At 50.5% G+C, this 17708-nt stretch overlaps 2 protein-coding genes across 4 annotated transcripts in view; both read left to right on the top strand.

Moving 5' to 3' along the window:
• DCHS1 (dachsous cadherin-related 1) overlaps window positions 1-9903 on the top strand; it is a 34749-nt gene extending 24846 nt beyond the window's left edge. For both annotated transcript variants that reach the window (XM_081281543.1, XM_081281542.1), the window contains exons 9-21: window positions 7-164; window positions 365-1229; window positions 1323-1562; window positions 1652-1777; window positions 2406-2615; window positions 3520-4398; window positions 4522-4635; window positions 4791-5002; window positions 5092-5246; window positions 5443-5573; window positions 5690-5973; window positions 6260-6398; window positions 6716-9903. In XM_081281543.1, coding sequence (XP_081137669.1) covers window positions 7-164; window positions 365-1229; window positions 1323-1562; window positions 1652-1777; window positions 2406-2615; window positions 3520-4398; window positions 4522-4635; window positions 4791-5002; window positions 5092-5246; window positions 5443-5573; window positions 5690-5973; window positions 6260-6398; window positions 6716-9321 — 6119 coding nt within the window. In that variant the 3' untranslated portion in view covers window positions 9322-9903. The remainder of the gene's footprint in view (window positions 1-6; window positions 165-364; window positions 1230-1322; window positions 1563-1651; window positions 1778-2405; window positions 2616-3519; window positions 4399-4521; window positions 4636-4790; window positions 5003-5091; window positions 5247-5442; window positions 5574-5689; window positions 5974-6259; window positions 6399-6715) is intronic.
• Window positions 9904-10446: 543 nt separating this feature from the next.
• TPP1 (tripeptidyl peptidase 1) lies at window positions 10447-17345 on the top strand. 2 transcript variants are annotated; one of them, XR_014020428.1, is made up of 14 exons: window positions 10447-10528; window positions 10645-10716; window positions 10983-11122; window positions 12259-12409; window positions 12600-12727; window positions 12865-13043; window positions 13146-13344; window positions 13499-13687; window positions 13945-14014; window positions 14516-14636; window positions 14740-14898; window positions 15068-15193; window positions 15360-16301; window positions 16730-17345. XR_014020428.1 is itself a non-coding variant. In XM_081279711.1 (13 exons), the coding sequence occupies exons 1-13, from the start codon at window positions 10485-10487 to the stop codon at window positions 15498-15500; spliced, it is 1719 nt and encodes a 572-aa protein (XP_081135837.1). In that variant the 5' UTR covers window positions 10447-10484; the 3' UTR covers window positions 15501-17345. The 2 variants fall into 2 exon arrangements, 1 of the variants encoding a protein (XP_081135837.1); XM_081279711.1 differs by having other exon boundaries at window positions 15360-17345.
• Window positions 17346-17708: the final 363 nt, after the last annotated feature.

Raw genomic sequence — 17708 nt, 5'->3', positions numbered from 1 at the left:
CTCCAGGTCCTGGCTCAGAGCTCTTCTCTCTACACCCTCACTCAGGGGAGCTGCTCACTGCAGCATCCCTGATCCGAGCAGAACGGCCCCACTATGTGTTAACGTTGACTGCTCATGACCAAGGCAGCCCTCCTCGGAGTGCCAGCCTCCAACTGCTTGTGCAGGTATGGCTGCCCTTCCCTACTGTCTACCGGCTTCCCCATACCTGCTCTGTGGGCCCCTCTTCGGTAGTTCTGGCTTCTTGGGGGTCCTTGGGCCCTCTTGTAAAGCTATTCTAACCATCCTAACCTACTACCAAGGAGCCAGTGCAGACTTTCTTTAATATGAGCCCTTCTGATTCCATCTCCCCTCTGTTACACAACAGGTGCTTTCCTCTGTTCGTGTTGCCGAGCCGCCCCCGGATCTTGCAGAGCCTGACCCAACAGTGCCAGTGCCTGTGGTGCTGACGGTGACGGCGGCTGAGGGGCTTCTGCCGGGATCCCTGTTGGGCTCAGTAGCGCCCTCAGAGTCTGCTGGTGTAGGCGCACTCACCTACACACTGGTAGGCGGCGCCGACCCTGAGGGCACGTTCGCGTTGGACGCAGCCTCGGGACGTTTGTACCTGGCGCGGCCTTTGGACTTCGAGGCTGGCCCAGCTTGGCGTGCGCTCACGGTGCGCGCGGAGGGGCCGGGAGGCGCGGGCGCGCGGCTGCTGAGAGTTCAGGTGCGTGTGCAGGACGAGAACGAACACGCCCCCGTCTTTGCCCGCGATCCTTTGGCTTTGGCGCTGCCGGAGAACCCAGAGCCCGGGGCGGCGCTGTACACGTTCCGCGCATCCGACGCCGACGGCCCGGGCCCCAACAGCGAAGTGCGCTACCGCCTGCTACGCCAGGAGCCGCCAGTGCCGCCTCTTCGCCTGGATGCGCGCACCGGAGCGCTCAGCGCTCCGCTCGGCCTGGATCGGGAGACCACACCTGCGATGCTACTGCTGGTAGAGGCCACCGACCGGCCAACCAACTCCAGCCGCCGCCGAGCAGCGCGCGTTTCTGCGCGCGTCTTTGTCACAGATGAAAATGACAACGCTCCAGTCTTCGCTTCACCCTCACGTGTGCGCCTACCAGAGGATCAGCCTCCCGGACCCACAGCACTACACGTGGTAGCCAGGGATCCAGACCTAGGAGAGGCGGCACGGGTATCCTATCGCCTGGCAGCTGGTGGGGATGGCCACTTCCGGCTACACTCCAGCACTGGTGAGAGTTGTGCCTAGGGAGTGAGGACGAGAAGGGTTCTAGTGTGGAGGGAATGTTGAGGTTGCTACCAAACCTGTCTTACTGCCTACCTAGGAGCGCTGTCTGTGGTACGACCTCTCGACCGGGAGCAGAGAGCTGAGCACATTCTGACTGTGGTGGCTTCAGATCACGGCTCCCCCCCACACTCCTCCACTCAGCTCCTGACTGTCAGTGTCGTTGATGTCAATGATGAGGCACCTATATTTGAGCAGCAGGAGTACAGCGTTCTCTTGCGTGAGAATAGCCCTGCTGGCACATCTCTGCTAACTCTGCGAGCAACCGACCCTGATCTAGGTAAGAACTGGGCTGATGAATTGTGAGAGGGATGGAGGGAATGAAGAGTATATTTACCCCCTGATCGCCCTCCATGCTGCCCTCCTCAGGGGCCAATGGCCAAGTGACTTATGGAGGTATTTCTGGTGAAAGCTTCTCTCTGGACCCAAACACTGGCGTGCTCACTACCCTTCGGGCCCTGGATCGAGAGGAGCAGGAGGAGATCAACCTGACAGGTACACTTTAACAGGACCCCAAGAGCCAGAGGTGCTGTAAACATGGACAAAACACCCAAAGTACTTTAGAGATTTCTGTGTTACAGCACAGCTTGTTATAGTTTGGGACTTTTCTGAGGAGTCCGGAGTTAGGAAGTTTACATGGTAAACTGACTACTAGGCTGTCATCACTGTTATCATACAAATTCTCAAATGCATATTGTCACAGCTCTGCCTTCTAGGCCTCCCTCAAATTATACTGCAGCCATTTAACAGCTTGAAGCATATTGATATTGAGTATTAGAGTGGTCAGGTGACTTGCTTAAGCTAACATATCTTGGAAATGGCAGGACTGGAACTTGAGTCTGGATCTTTCAATACCTCAGTGTCTTTTCTGTCACAGCACCACTAATTCAAGATACATCTTGTATGTACCAAACTTGGGAGGTGGGAAGGAAAAGAACATGTTCTTGCACATGTGTGCTATGCATGTATATATGTGGGCCTAGTGTGTGTATAGAAATAGATGATTTCTGGTTTTTGTGTGTAATTTATGTGTGTATTGGTAAACATGTATGAGCACTGTGTGGTATTGATTTCACCACAGGATGGGGACAGACTAGACCTCATTAATTTTGCTTGCCCACAGTATATGCTCGGGATAGGGGTTCGCCCCCTCTGTTAACTCATGTCACAGTGAGAGTGGCTGTAGAGGATGAGAATGACCATGCTCCAACCTTTGGGAATGTCCACCTGTACTTGGAAATACCTGAGGGCCAAGACCCCCAGACTCTTACTATGCTAAGGGCCTCCGATCCAGATGTAGGAGCCAATGGGCAGCTGCAGTACCGGATCCTTGGTGAGAATAATCCTATATGCACTGACTCAGCACTCACTAGCCTGATTCTTGCTCCTTGCTAGCCACTGACAGTTTCATTCAGTTTTTCTGTGTCTCCTTTCTTCTCTATGTCTCCCACTTTTTCTTTCATGCTTATATCAGTGTATCTGGGTATCTCTATGCCTTTCTAGCTCTTTAGCTCCCTATTTGTCTCTGTGTTTATCTTTCTGTTTGTCTCTTATAACAGTGGTTCTCAAGTTTTTGGTCCCAGGAATTAATTTTTGAGAACCTTAAAGGATTTTTATGTGGATCATATCAATATTTATTGTGTTAGATGTTAAAACTTACACAATTTTTAGGTATCCTTGAGAAAAAAGCCACTGAAGTGTACTGTTTGCTGTATTTCTGCAAAGGCACAACGAAATGTTACAATTTTAAATAGCAATTTGTTGGACAATGATGAAGTTGCAGAGGTTATAGGTAGAACTGAAGGTAGCCATATAAACTGAATCTCTAAAAATACACATATTCATGCCCTACACTTTCTCCCTATTCTATAAATTATGTACAACAATACATAAGCACACATTTCATTAACCAAGTGATGATGTCATTATGCCATGTAGCATCTGTAGACTCCTGTATATCTGTGAGATGAGAATGAAAAAGGCATGTAATTTTTATGAAAGTAGTTTGACCTTATGTATATGAAGGAGCCTCAGGGGATTCCTAGGAATTCCCAAACCACACTGTAAGTGATAACAACTGCTTGATAGTATCTTGCTTTACTGTTTTTATTTCTGATCTTTGTCTTTCTCCCATCCCATTTCCAACCCCTGTATTTCCTTCTGCTGTTGCTTATAAACCACCACCGTCCCCATGAAATGAGACATGCATGATTATGTGTATATACCCTTCTCTGCAGATGGGGACCCATCAGGAGCCTTTACCCTAGATGTTGCCTCTGGGGAATTTGGCACCTTGAGGCCACTAGACCGGGAGGTGGAGCCAGTGTTCCAGCTGCGGATAGAGGCCCGGGATGGAGGCCAGCCAGCTCTCAGTGCCACTCTACTTGTGACAGTAACAGTGCTGGATGCCAATGACCATGCCCCAGCCTTTCCTGTGCCTGCCTACTCTGTAGAGGTGCCTGAGGATGCACCTGCAGGGACCCTGTTGCTGCAACTACAGGCTCATGACCCTGATGCTGGGGCCAATGGTCATGTGACCTACTACCTGGGTTCAGGTACAGCAGGAGCTTTCCTGCTGGAGCCTACTTCTGGGGAACTTCGCACAGCCACAGCCCTGGACAGAGAACACTGTCCCAGCTATGCCTTTTCTGTGAGTGCAGTGGATGGTGCAGCTGCTGGGCCCTTGAGCACAACAGTGCCTATCACCATCACAGTGCGTGATGTCAATGATCATGCACCCACTTTCCCCACTAGCCCTCTGCGTCTGCGCCTACCTCGCCCAGGCCCTAGCCTCAATACTCCAACTCTGGCTCTGGCCACACTACGAGCTGAAGATCGTGATGCTGGTGCCAATGCCTCCATTCTGTACCGGCTGTCAGGCACACCATCTCCTGGTACTACTGTGGACTCTTACACTGGTGAAATACGGGTAGCCCGTTCTCCTGTATCTCTGAGTCCCCAGGATCGTGTCCTCTTCATTGTGGCTACTGACCTTGGTCGTCCAGCTCGCTCTGCCACTGGTGTGGTCATTGTTGGACTGCAGGGGGAGTCTGAGCGTGGACCCCGCTTTCCCCGGGCTAGTAGTGAAGCTACACTTCGTGAGAATGCACCCATAGGTAGGTCCCTAGCCATGTGTCCCAGATTTGTATCCTTGGATGGTTTACTCATTGAAAATGTCTCCCAAACCCCCCTAGTACTCACAGTCCAACTGATACTATCCTCTCTCATCCTCTCTACAGGGACTCCTATTATCTCCCCCAAGGCTGTCCATGCAGGGGGCTCAAATGGACCCATCACCTATAGCATTCTCAGTGGGAATGAGAAAGGAATATTCTCTATCCAGCCTAGTACAGGTAAGGAGGGGAGCAAGGGCTCTAAGGGAACAGGTTCCTGAGAAATAGGTTCTTTGGGCCAGAGAAGGCTTTAATGTGAAAGGAGTTGCCCTGGATTAAGGGTGAGGCTCCAGGCAAGGAAAGTGGCTGTGACTGATGCAGTTTCCTCCCAACAGGAGCCATCACAGTTCGCTCAGCAGAAGGACTGGACTTTGAGACAAACCCACGACTGCGATTAGTCCTACAGGCAGAGAGTGGAGGAGCCTTTGCCTTCTCTGTGCTGACCCTGACCCTTCAAGATGCCAATGACAATGCTCCCCGTTTCCTGAGGCCCCACTATGTGGCTTTCCTGCCAGAGTCCCGGCCTTTGGAGGGGCCCTTGCTGCAGGTGTGGAGAGTGATAGGAAGTTAGGGGGCAAGGGCTGGTCAGATTTGTTTGTGGCCAAGCCAGTGCCAGCAACCTCCTACACTCACCAGGTGGAGGCAGATGATCTGGATCAAGGCTCTGGAGGACAGATCTCCTATAGTCTGGCTGCATCCCAGCCAGCACGGGGTTTATTCCATGTAGACCCAGCCACAGGCACTATTACTACCACAGCCATCCTGGACCGTGAGATCTGGGCTGAAGCACGGTAAGGCCTGGCCCCTATGGACCCAAGACCCCATCCTAGGTCTGTCTAGTTTCCAACTCCTGCCTTGAATCCCTCTCTGTCCCTAGGCCACCCCATGAATTCCCCCAGAACCCAGCTCTTTCCTGAGTTCTCCTAGCCCTTTGCAGGGTCCCCTTCTATCCCCAGACCCTGCTCCTTGATTGTGCTCTGTGTCCAGGCTTGTACTGATGGCCACAGACAGAGGAAGCCCTGCCCTTGTGGGTTCAGCTACCCTGACGGTGATGGTCATCGATTCCAATGACAATCGCCCCACTATCCCCCAGCCCTGGGAGCTCCGAGTGTCTGAAGGTAAGGGCTGGTAAAACAAGAGGTATAAAGGGGTGGCTGAGAGGCATTAATTCTCATCCTGCAGTTCCAGGGTTGCTTGGAACCCTGCCAAAACAACCTCGTCCCATATATTGCAGATGCACTATTGGGCTCAGAGATTGCACAGGTAACAGGGAATGATGTGGATTCTGGACCAGTGCTGTGGTATGTGTTAAGTCCATCTGGGCCTCAGGATCCTTTCAGTATTGGCCGCTATGGAGGCCGTGTCTCCCTCACGGGTCCCTTGGACTTTGAGCAGTGTAACCACTACCATCTGCAGCTGCTGGCTCATGATGGACCTCACGAGGGCCATGCCAACCTCACAGTGCTTGTGGAGGATGTCAATGACAATGCACCTACCTTCTCACAGAGCCTCTACCAGGTACCAACTCCCCTGGATGTACCCACAACTGGGCCAGAAATTGTTCCTATTGGAGGGATGTGGCGGAGCTAGAAGTGGTTGGAGTGGGCTGGATGTTGGAGTTACCTTGGAATGGGAGGGTCCCATCTCAGAAAAGCCTTCCAGGTTGTGTGAACTTCTACATCCTGTGGCCAGAAAGGGGAGAAGGTGGGCAGTTCTCATTTAAATATTAAGGAGTATGGGCTCCAAGCCATAATGGACATCAAGCATGGCAGCTTGGCCATGAACACGTTTTCTCACACCCCAGGTAATGCTGCTTGAGCACACTCCCCCAGGCAGTGCCATTCTCTCTGTTTCTGCCACTGACCGTGACTTCGGTGCCAATGGTCACATCTCCTACCATCTGGCTTCCCCTGCTGAAGGCTTCAGTGTTGATCCCAACAATGGTGCGTGTCTTCCCCAGAATGTAACCCCTTTATCTTTGACAATATTGGGCCACATTTGGACCTCACTCCTAGAACTTATTACTCAAAATCTTGATTCCTAGATCTCTGACCTAGGGAGAATATTTCTTCCTTCTGTCTTTAATATGATAAGCCCTGCCCTGACTGCTTGTCTAGAAGCTATTCCCTGAGCTTTGAATCCATGAGGCCATTTCATACTCTCCCAGCACACAGGCCATTGCCTGGAGTCTGACTTCCCAAGCTGATCACACACAGCCACTGCTGAATGACTATTTCTTTTCCCTCCCTTCTCATCTCAGGAACTTTGTTCACAACAGTAGGAACAATGGCTTTGGGCCATGAGGGGCCAGGAGTGGTGGATGTGGTTCTGGAAGCCCGAGACCATGGGACTCCAGGCCGAGCAGCACGAGCCACAGTGCATGTGCAGCTACAGGACCAAAATGACCACGCCCCAAGCTTCACATTGCCACATTACCGTGTGGCTGTGACTGAAGATCTACCCCCTGGTTCCACACTGCTCACCCTGGAGGCCACAGATGCTGACAGAAGCCGCACCCATGCCACTGTAGACTATAGCATCATTAGTGGCAACCGGGGCCGAGTCTTTCATCTGGAATCCCGGCTGGCCGAGGCTGGAGAGGGCATTGGACCAGGCCCCCAGGCACTAGGCTGCCTAGTGTTGCTTGAGCCTCTAGATTTTGAAAGCCTCACACAGTACAATCTAACTGTGACTGCAGCTGACCGGGGGCAGCCACCACGCAGTTCAGTTGTGCCAGTGACCGTTACTGTGCTGGATGTCAATGATAACCCACCTGTCTTTACCCGAGCATCCTACCACGTGACAGTACCTGAGGACATACCTGTTGGAGCTGAGCTGCTGCACATGGAGGCTTCTGATGCTGACCCTGGCCCTCATGGCCTTGTGCATTTTACCCTCAGTTCAGGTGACCCTTTGGGGCTCTTTGAACTGGATGAGAGCTCTGGCACCTTGCGATTGGCCCTCCCCCTGGACTGTGAGACCCAGGCTCGCCATCAGCTTGTAGTGCAGGCTGCTGACCCTGCTGGGGCACACTTTGCTTTGGCACCAGTGACAATTGAGGTCCAGGATGTGAATGACCATGGCCCATCCTTCCCACTGAACTTGCTCAGCACCAGCCTGGCTGAGAACCAGCCTCCAGGCACTCTTGTGACCACTCTGCATGCAATTGATGGGGATGCTGGGGCTTTTGGGAAGCTCCGCTATAGCCTGCTAGAGGCTGGGCCTGGGGGTCGTGAGGCTTTTGCGCTCAACAGCTCTACAGGGGAATTGCGGGCACGAGTGCCCTTTGACTATGAGCACACAGGAAGTTTCCGGCTGCTGGTGGGTGCTGCTGATGCTGGGAATCTCTCAGCTTCTGTCACTGTGTCAGTGCTAGTGACTGGAGAGGATGAGTATGACCCAGTATTCTTGGCTCCAGCTTTCCACTTCCAAGTGCCAGAAGGTGCCCAGCGTGGTCACAGCCTGGGTCATGTGCAGGCCACAGATGAGGACGGGGGTGCTGATGGCCTGGTGCTCTATTCCCTTGCCACCTCTTCCCCCTATTTTGGTATCAACCAGACTACAGGTGCCCTGTACCTGCGGGTGGACAGTCAGGCACCAGGCAGTGGAACAACCACCTCTGGGGGTGGGGGCCGGACCCGGCGTGAAGCACCACGGGAGCTAAGGCTGGAGGTAGTAGCACGGGGGCCTCTGCCTGGTTCCAGAAGTGCCACTGTACCTGTGACTGTAGATATCACTCACACTGCACTAGGCCTGGCACCTGACCTTAACCTACTATTGGTGGGGGCTGTGGCAGCCTCCTTGGGAGTTGTGGTGGTGCTTGCACTGGCAGCCCTGGTCCTAGGACTTGTTCGGGCCCGCAGCCGGAAGGCTGATGCGGCCCCTGGCCCAATGTCACAGGCAGCACCCCTAGCCAGTGGCTCCCTGCAGAAGCTGGGCCGGGATCCTCCCAGCCCACCACCATCAGAGCACCTGTATCACCAGACTCTCCCCAGCTATGGTGGGCCGGGAGCTGGCGGACCTTACCCTCGTGGTGGCTCCCTGGACCCTTCACACTCAAGTGGCCGAGGTTCAGCAGAGGCTGCAGAAGATGATGAGATACGAATGATCAACGAGTTTCCCCGTGTGGCCAGTGTGGCCTCCTCCCTGGCTGCCCGGGGCCCTGACTCAGGCATCCAGCAGGATGCAGATGGACTGAGTGACACATCCTGTGAGCCACCTGCCCCTGACACCTGGTATAAGGGTCGAAAGGCAGGGCTGCTGCTGCCAGGTGCAGGAGCCACTTTGTACCGAGAGGAGGGACCCCCAGCCACTGCCACAGCCTTTCTGGGGGGCTGTGGCCTGAGCCCCGCACCCACTGGGGACTATGGCTTCCCAGCAGATGGCAAACCATGTGTGGCAGGTGCACTGACCGCCATTGTGGCTGGCGAGGAGGAGCTTCGTGGCAGCTATAACTGGGACTACCTGCTGAGCTGGTGCCCTCAGTTCCAACCACTGGCCAGTGTCTTCACAGAGATTGCTCGGCTCAAGGATGAAGCACGGCCATGTCCCCCTGCTCCCCGTATTGACCCACCACCCCTCATCACTGCCGTGGCCCACCCAGGAGCCAAGTCTGTGCCCCCCAAACCTGCAAGTACAGCTGCAGCACGGGCCATCTTCCCACCGTCCTCTCACCGCTCTCCCATCAGCCACGAAGGCTCTTTGTCTTCAGCTGCCATGTCCCCCAGCTTCTCACCCTCGCTGTCTCCTCTGGCTGCTCGCTCACCTGTTGTCTCCCCATTTGGGGTGGCCCAGGGCCCCTCAGCTTCAGCACTCAGCACAGAGTCTGGCCTGGAGCCACCTGATGACACGGAGCTGCACATCTAGCTGTGGCCCAGGCTGGGCCCCGACCTGGGATGCGCACAGTGTCCCCAATGCAGGCCCCACTCTGAGCCTGCCATGGGCAGCCTCGGACCATGACTGGCCACAGGGAGGCCACTGTCAAGCCCCAGCTCTCCATCCCAAATTCTTCAGTAGGGGCAGGTCCCACATTCATCCCAGTCAGGTCCAGTGGGGAGGAATATGAAGGAGGCAGCAGCCCTTGGTTCTCCTCAATGAGGACTTCCTGCCCTGTGCCAGCACCCTGAGATGGAGCAAGACTTTTATTTATTGGGGGGGGTAGGGAAATGGGGAAGGTCCCTCTAACCTGTTTGGGCCCAGCTCCTTTGGGTTTCTTTGACACCCCTGCCCCTACCCAGAACAAGTGCCAATTCTCACTCTGGAGCCTTAATAAACTGCAGTTTGTATCCAGCCTCTGGCTCTGTTCTGTGGGGATGACTGGAAGGCACCTATTATGGATATGTGGATATCTAGGATGGGGATTATACCAGGAGCTCAAGAGCCTAGCCTGAGACTGACAATCATATCTCTCTACAGTGCTTTCCCTCTAATGTGGGCAAGAGGCCAACCAAGATAGGAGGAATGCAAGTTTGAGGCCAGCTTTAGCAACTTAGCAAGACACTGTTAAAAAAAAAAAAAAAAAGACTGGGGATGTAGCTCAGCGGTAAAGCAGCCCTAGATTCCCCAGTATCCACCCCATAAAAAAGGAGTAGCCAAGTGAAGTGATTCCTTCTTGGAGCTTAAGACCTCACATCTGTTGAGTCAGGCTGTGCTTGGCAATTTGCTGTTTTATCTCAGAAAAAATTTTCACTGTAACCCTACGAGGCAAATCACTTTTTATGATAGTCTCTATTGTAAATGTAGAAACCTACCTAAGTTCTAAAGAGTTATTTCTCTTAATCAAACAGCTGGGAATAACCCATGTCTGTAGGCCTCCAGAACCATTCTCTGGTGATGATTCCTTGGAGGCGGGGCTGGCTTAGGCAGCAGGTGGGGAGCTGTGCTAAACTAAGCAGAGAGAGGAAATTTTAATGGTAGCCCCACCCCTTCCCAGCATTCAGGACCATTTGAGAGGAAGAAGGCTTCATCGTCACTAGTTACTAGGCAGGGAGGTGGTGGCCCTGGAAGATGGGGCCCATGTGATCTGTCACATGACAGCAGATCTGCAGAAAGGCGGAATGGGACTCAGAACCTGGTGAGAAATTAGGGGGGCCGGAGTGAAGGAGATCATGTTGGAAAGAGTACGTGTTGGAGGGTGGGAATATAATGACAGTAAAGCTACCACTAAAACCCACCTGCCGTCCCCCGCAGCCTCCTAGGGCTCCTTGCCCTCATCGTCGCCAGCAAAGGTAGTTACAGCCCGGAGCCTGACCAGCGGAGGACGTGAGTTGACCTAACACTGACTGTCTCCTTCTGAATGCCCTGTTCTGCACCCACTGTCCTGGTCTTAGCATCCCTCACTCTCAAACCAGCTCCTTCTACCTCTATAGCCTCCATACCCCAGTTTCCCAGGCTTAGTTTGTCATTCATCTTCTGTGATCCTTATCCACTTCTGAGATCGTACCCAAAGTCTCAGCCCCTAATCCAGAACCTTCCCCAACCCACCCATATTTCCCCTCCACATCCTAACCTGTCCCCTGACCTTGCAGGTTGCCCCCAGGCTGGGTGTCCCTGGGCCCTGTGGACCCTGAGGAAGAGCTGAGTCTCACCTTTGCTTTGAGACAGCAGAATCTGGAGAGACTCTTGGAGTTGGTACAGGCTGTGTCGGATCCTGGCTCTCCTCGCTACGGTGCATGTTGGGAACCAGGGCACAAAGTGGAATGCAGTGAAAGACACAGGGCTGGGCAGGGCATGAGATGGTATAAATCACATCAGGGTCATGCTCCTTGTGCCTGACAGGGGAGTGATATAGGGCAGATGAATGGCAGTGACTATCATTGAGGAGTTTTTTATAAAAAAGTGAATTAGAACTTAACTGTACTACCAAAGTAACATTCTTCCCCCATGTTCCACCTGTTTTCCTCAGTCTAAAGACCAAAAAATGGATAAGGTTAAAGGTACAGACTTTATGATCAGCTCTAGATTTAAATTCTGTTACTTACCAGATAAATGAAATAGAACCCGTTATCCGTAAGTGCTCATCAACTCAAGTTCCTCTCCCCTTGCTCAAATCCACTCCCATTTCCTCCTCAGACACCAAGGCTGCCAATTTCAACTCTTAAATTATCTTTAAGTTAATCCACATTTGGTCATCTCTCATTGCCCCCAACTCTATTGTTTATTTTTTCTTCTGGACAACTGCCCAGCCCCATGATTGGTCTGCAGTCTTTTTTCCCCTCTACCTCAGTCCCACTATACTACCTATTGTACTCACAAAAAAAAAAAAAAAAAAAAAAAGTCTTTCCAACCACTGGATTGTATCCTTTTCTCTAGTTAAAGTCTTTGATGGCAAGGGGACAATGTGTATGTGTGAAGAGTGGAAGTGAGAGGGGGAGGTCTCAGATCACCTGAGAGGGGAGTACTAATGTGTGTGGCTTCATGTAGGAAATAGTGGTTCACCATCATGTTAAGCTTAAAATCAACAAGTATGGTGACAAAAGGTAAATTAGATGTTATGATTGGCTCCAAAAGTTTTGGAAACTTTTATTGGAGATAAAATAGAAAACTTATATTAATCTCATTTGCTTTTCATGATCATGGAAATACATGCTGTGGTGCATCATTTGCAACCTACTGGTTTTTAGGGTTAATCTGTATTTTGTGACCATAGCATTACAAGTCTTTCCAGACATTTCTTCCCCTGGCCCCTAAATATACCCAGCACCTGCACAGCCCTCCCTGGAAAGTCCTGATGTTTATTGTTTGGGGTTCAAAAAGACAGCTTGGGAAAGCCATGAAAGCAAGCCCCTCTTTGAATATCTGCAGGAAAATATCTAACCATAGAGGATGTGGCTGAGCTGGTCCGGCCATCACCACTTACCCTCCACACAGTCAAAAAATGGCTTTTGGCAGCTGGAGCCTGGAACTGCAATTCAGTGATCACACAGGACTTTCTGACTTGCTGGCTGAGTGTCCGGTGAGAGAGAATGATTGCCCCTTGGAAAGCATCAGTTGTCCCAGGGAGACTAGAAACCCCAAAGGGAGGGAGTTGAGAGTTTCTTAGAGCTTGTGAGTAGTGGTTAATGCATGAGGAGATAATGACTGATTGCCCAGTGGTGCTCTGTTCTGTGTTTTCTGACTTCTGTTTTCTGATCTCTGACCTCCAGACAGGCAGAGCTGCTGCTCCCTGGGGCTGAGTTTCATCGTTATGTGGGGGGACCAGCAAAGATCCATGTTGTAAGGTCCCTACGTCCCTACCAGCTCCCTCAGGCCTTGGCCTCTCATGTGGATTTTGGTAAACCCAGTGGCGTTGGTGGGGTTGGGGCAAGCAGATCCAGGGGCTGAGAAGTTTAGATGGGGTTTGAGTGGAGGTGCTCAGGGACAAAATGAGTATTGAAGTCTATAAGATCTCAACCTGACCCCTTTCCACAGTGGGGGGACTACACCGCTTTCCCCCTACATCATCCCTGAGGCAACGCCCCAAGCCACAAGTGGCAGGAAGCGTTGGCTTGCACTTTGGAGTGACTCCATCCGTGATTCGTGAGCGATATAACCTGACAGCACAAGATGTGGGCTCTGGCACCACCAACAACAGCCAGGCCTGTGCCCAGGTGAGCCAAGCAGAGAGCCCAGGGTTCCCCCAGCCTCCCCAAGGTGTCTTCAGTGTCTTACCACTTTCTGACTCCTGATTCCTGCTCTGACTCCTTCCATAGTTTCTGGAGCAGTACTTCCATGACTCAGATCTTGCTGAGTTCATGCACCTCTTTGGTGGCAACTTTGCACACCAGACATCAGTAACCCGAGTGGTTGGCAAACAGGGCCGAGGCCGGGCAGGGATCGAGGCCAGTCTGGATGTGCAATACCTGATGAGTGCTGGTGCCAATATCTCCACATGGGTCTACAGTAGCCCTGGTACTGCTAAGAGGACCACCTGGTGGGGAAGTGGGTTGGAGGTGGTTGTTGATCCCCGCTTTGACAAGGGAATGCCATGAGCTAAAGAGATCCTGACAAACTCCCAATGACTACCTTTATGCCCACCTCTCAAAAAAAAAAAAAAAAAATCCAGGACGGCATGAGGCACAGGAGCCCTTCCTGCAGTGGCTCCTCCTGCTCAGTAATGAGTCATCCTTGCCACATGTGCATACTGTAAGCTATGGTGATGATGAAGACTCCCTCAGCAGTGCCTACATCCAGAGGGTCAACACCGAGCTCATGAAGGCTGCCAGCCGGGGTCTTACCCTGCTCTTTGCCTCAGGTGAACTCCTACATTGAACTTAGACATTCTATCCCAACCCACCCAACTTGGGAGCTTTGATCCCCACCCCTATGACCACTGAACCTGATCTTTGACTCATAATCTGAACTCAGAACCTCAACAGAGACCAATGACATAACCTCTAAACTCTGACCTTTTGCAGTAAGAGCTGATAAACAGATTTCCTCCCTAGCACCTGAACCTACATACCAAGCTCTGACCAACTAATATAGGTTCCAAATTTGTCTATCTGTTAGGTGACAGTGGAGCTGGGTGTTGGTCTGTCTCTGGAAGACACCAGTTTCGTCCTAGTTTCCCGGCCTCCAGGTAACTACTCCAAACTACCATTTACCTGTGATCACATATCTTTCACCTGTGACCTTGTGATTTAGCACCTTTACCTTAATTCCATCAGGTGTTCCTATCACTCAGCCTTCAGTTTAACCTGCCTTGATTGCTGCACTCCCTCTCTTCTTCCTATAGGTTCTAGGCCTCAAGTCTCCTGAGTGGGACACAGCTCCCAGTTGTTCCTCTTCCTCAGTCCCTAGGCATTTTAGTGGCAGATTAAGTTGAGTGTTCTCTAGAGAAAAGTGTGTGTGTATAAATATATATATATATATATATATATATATATATATATATATATATATATATATGTGTATATATATATATATATATATATATATATATAGTCAGCTCAGACCATGCTTTGAGGCATGTGTACATGCTTCCCATAGAGTCTAGTCTCTCCAACAAGATTTAGGCCATGCTTACTCATCGACACAACTTGGAGGTCCTGTATTATCTGAATGCTGTCTTCTCCCTTAGCCCCTATGTTACCACAGTAGGAGGCACTTCCTTCCAGAATCCTTTCCGTGTCACAAATGAGATAGTTGACTATATCAGTGGTGGTGGCTTCAGCAACGTGTTCCCACGGCCTTCATACCAGGTACATGCATGTTTGTGTGGAGAGATAAGAGGTTGGGAGATCCTCAGTTCAGCAGACTGATGGGCAAGCTACAGGTGAGTACTTACTCAGAAGTGCTTTTCAGGAGGAAGCTGTAGTCCAGTTCCTGAACTCTAGCCCTCACCTGCCACCATCCAGTTACTTCAATGGTAGTGGCCGTGCCTACCCAGATGTTGCTGCACTTTCTGATGGCTACTGGGTGGTCAGCAACAGTGTGCCTATTCCATGGGTTTCTGGAACCTCGGTGAGAATCAGCCTTACTCCAAATGCCCTCTCAGTAACTACCTCCTACCTCTAGCACCTTGCCCCTAGAGCCCCTGATTCATCAGAGACCACTAATCCTTTCAAACATTCATCCCCAAAGGTCCAATCATTCAGAAACCCTGACCACTACTTGCACCTTCACCTTGCAGGCCTCTACTCCAGTGTTTGGGGGACTCATATCCTTGATAAATGAACACAGAATCCTTAGTGGCCACCCCCCTCTTGGCTTTCTCAACCCAAGGCTCTATCAGCAGCATGGAGCAGGACTCTTCGATGTGAGTGTGGATGGGAAGGGTATATAGATGTCATATGAGTATGGGATTGGCTAAGATGAACTTGGGGGTACTTGTGAGTTGGTGATATCTGAACACAGGGTAAGGAGGTTCAGTCTGTCGGTACTTGTACCAGCAGACCCAGATCTAATGCCCACTTCCTCCCTAGGTAACCCACGGCTGCCATGAGTCCTGTCTGAATGAAGAAGTGGAAGGTCAGGGTTTCTGCTCTGGCCCTGGCTGGGATCCTGTAACAGGCTGGGGAACACCCAACTTTCCAGCTTTACTGAAGACATTACTCAATCCTTGACTCTTTCCTGCCAGGAAAGCTGACTTGTCTTCTGTCCTATGATTGGTGAATCAGTTCCTTATTCTGCATTTTTGGAAGCCCTACTGAATCCTCAAAAATTGCAGACAGCTCATCTCCCTAACTCTGAAATGCTGTGTGAGCTTGGCTTCACTCCCCACCCTACCCTGCACCTTCATACTCAGGTGTCCTTACTCCTGCCTCGGGATTCCTCAACAAGATGATATAACCAGAAATTTTTGTCTGCCCTTCCCTTCACCTCTTCCTCTTTTCAACCAGAGATGTGAATACAGGGTGAGGACGTGGTCTGTCATTACTGGTTACAGCAGGCTCAGATCTGATGACCACCACTTCATGTTTGCTCCTCAATTCACTGCAATAAGACCTCTGCTCTCATCTTTTATTCTTTCCTCCCCTGATGCTAAGAAACAATGGCCTACTTGCTGCTTCATCCAGTGCAAACTACTCAATCTTTCCTTGATGGTTTTTCCATTATAGTTGCCCACTTATTCCCTTTCTTTAACTTCTAGTGCATAACTTCTCTTACCACTCTTATCTTCCTCCTTCACAGCTTCACCTGCTCTGCTTCCTCTTGGAATACTGGTCTTCTTCATTGCTCCATTCTTAGTCTTTGGCTCTTATCATTTTAATCATTGTCTCCTGGAACAAATTACTAGCATCTATAGCTATCCCCATTTCACTAAATAAGGTTTTCTATCCAGTAATGATTGATACTCAAATGTAAGATATGCAATACTTGAAACTTCATCTCCTTTCATGCAACCTCAAACTATTCCATCTTTTGTTTCTTCTTGGTAAATGATACTATACTTTTTCCAATCAAGCCAGAAACCCATGTCCCTTGACTCTCAGTTTCTTCATCCCCCAACTACCTTAAATCAACAAGTCCTACTGATATTACCTCTTAAATATATCTTTATCGATGCAAAAGTCCTTCCAATTATATTTCTTAAGAACATCTGAATTTATTTTTCTCTTTCCATCCCCACTGCTACTATATTAGCTTGAAGCCATATTCTTTCTCCTCTAAATTACAGAAAACCCTTGTAAAAATAGTGTCCTTACTTTTGTACATCCCTATTCCACCTTCTAGAGTGAAATACAAATCCCATGAAGCCATTTACCTGATAGAAATGCTTTGAAGATTACTGGATGATGTTAAGGTAGTGTGGGCGGTGGGCAATGAAAAAAATGAGAGTCAAGGGACATAGGTTTCTGGCTTGATTGGAAAAAATTTGATCCTGAGTAGCAAATCATTGTTCCTCTATTTGCCCCAAGGGCCAAGAAACTCTTACCCTAGCTGAGGCTCTCCAGTGCCCAGAACACCACCCCCTGATACAACTGCCTCCATGATTTACATGATTCTTTCAAGACTCGGCTCAGAAATCACTTTCTGATTCCCCGAGGCTAGCTGATTTTGGTATGGCAGAAAAAATCATAAACTTTCAAAACCAAACCTGGTTGAATCTTGGTTTTGTAGGAGAGAAACTTGGACAAGTAAATTTATCTGAGACCGTTTCCTCATGTAAGTGGGGATATCACTACCTGCCTTTCATAGTCAGGGAATAAAATTAAGTGGAATCATGTTGATAGAATGCCTGGCACCTGGAGGTGGGTAGCATATGTTCTCTTCCTCCCTTGCACTGCTCACCTGTGTCTACCTCTAGCATTGTTAACTACCGCAGAGTATTGAAATTGCCAGTGTGTTAGTTTCCAAGACCGTTGGTGCCTAGAGGACTAGAATTTTGTCCTACTTAACTTTGTATTTCCAGGCTCTAGCTCAAGAGTTGACAAATAAGAATTAAATAAATGTTGTTGACAACCTCACGTTTACACTCGTTGTGATTTGTCTGTTATCTCCTTAGGCTGAAATATCTCCCCTTTCCATCTACAGCAGCGCGACATGCTGCTTTTCTCTCTCAGAGCAATTGGCGGGGCGGGGAGCTTTTTAACTCCATTACGACACTTAAAAGGCTGAATAAGGTAACTACTAAGTATGCAGATTGCCAAGAAGGTCGTAGTCAAGGAGGGTCGGACCGACGGCCCCAAAGCAAGGTCTAAGCGTCCATCTGAATGAAGTGTCCCAGACCCGCACTGTGTCCCGGATATACAGTGTCTCCCATCCGGGCAGAACTGCCGTGGAGTGTTTCGGGGTGGAAGATGGAATGTCTACAGCAGCGAAGCTCCCCA

Source organism: Spermophilus citellus, assembly GCF_964194105.1.
Source record: "Spermophilus citellus genome assembly, chromosome: 2".
Classification (NCBI taxonomy): Eukaryota; Metazoa; Chordata; class Mammalia; order Rodentia; family Sciuridae; genus Spermophilus; species Spermophilus citellus.
The sequence above is the reverse complement of the archived record's forward strand: the minus strand, read 5'-3'. Positions and strand labels throughout refer to the sequence as shown.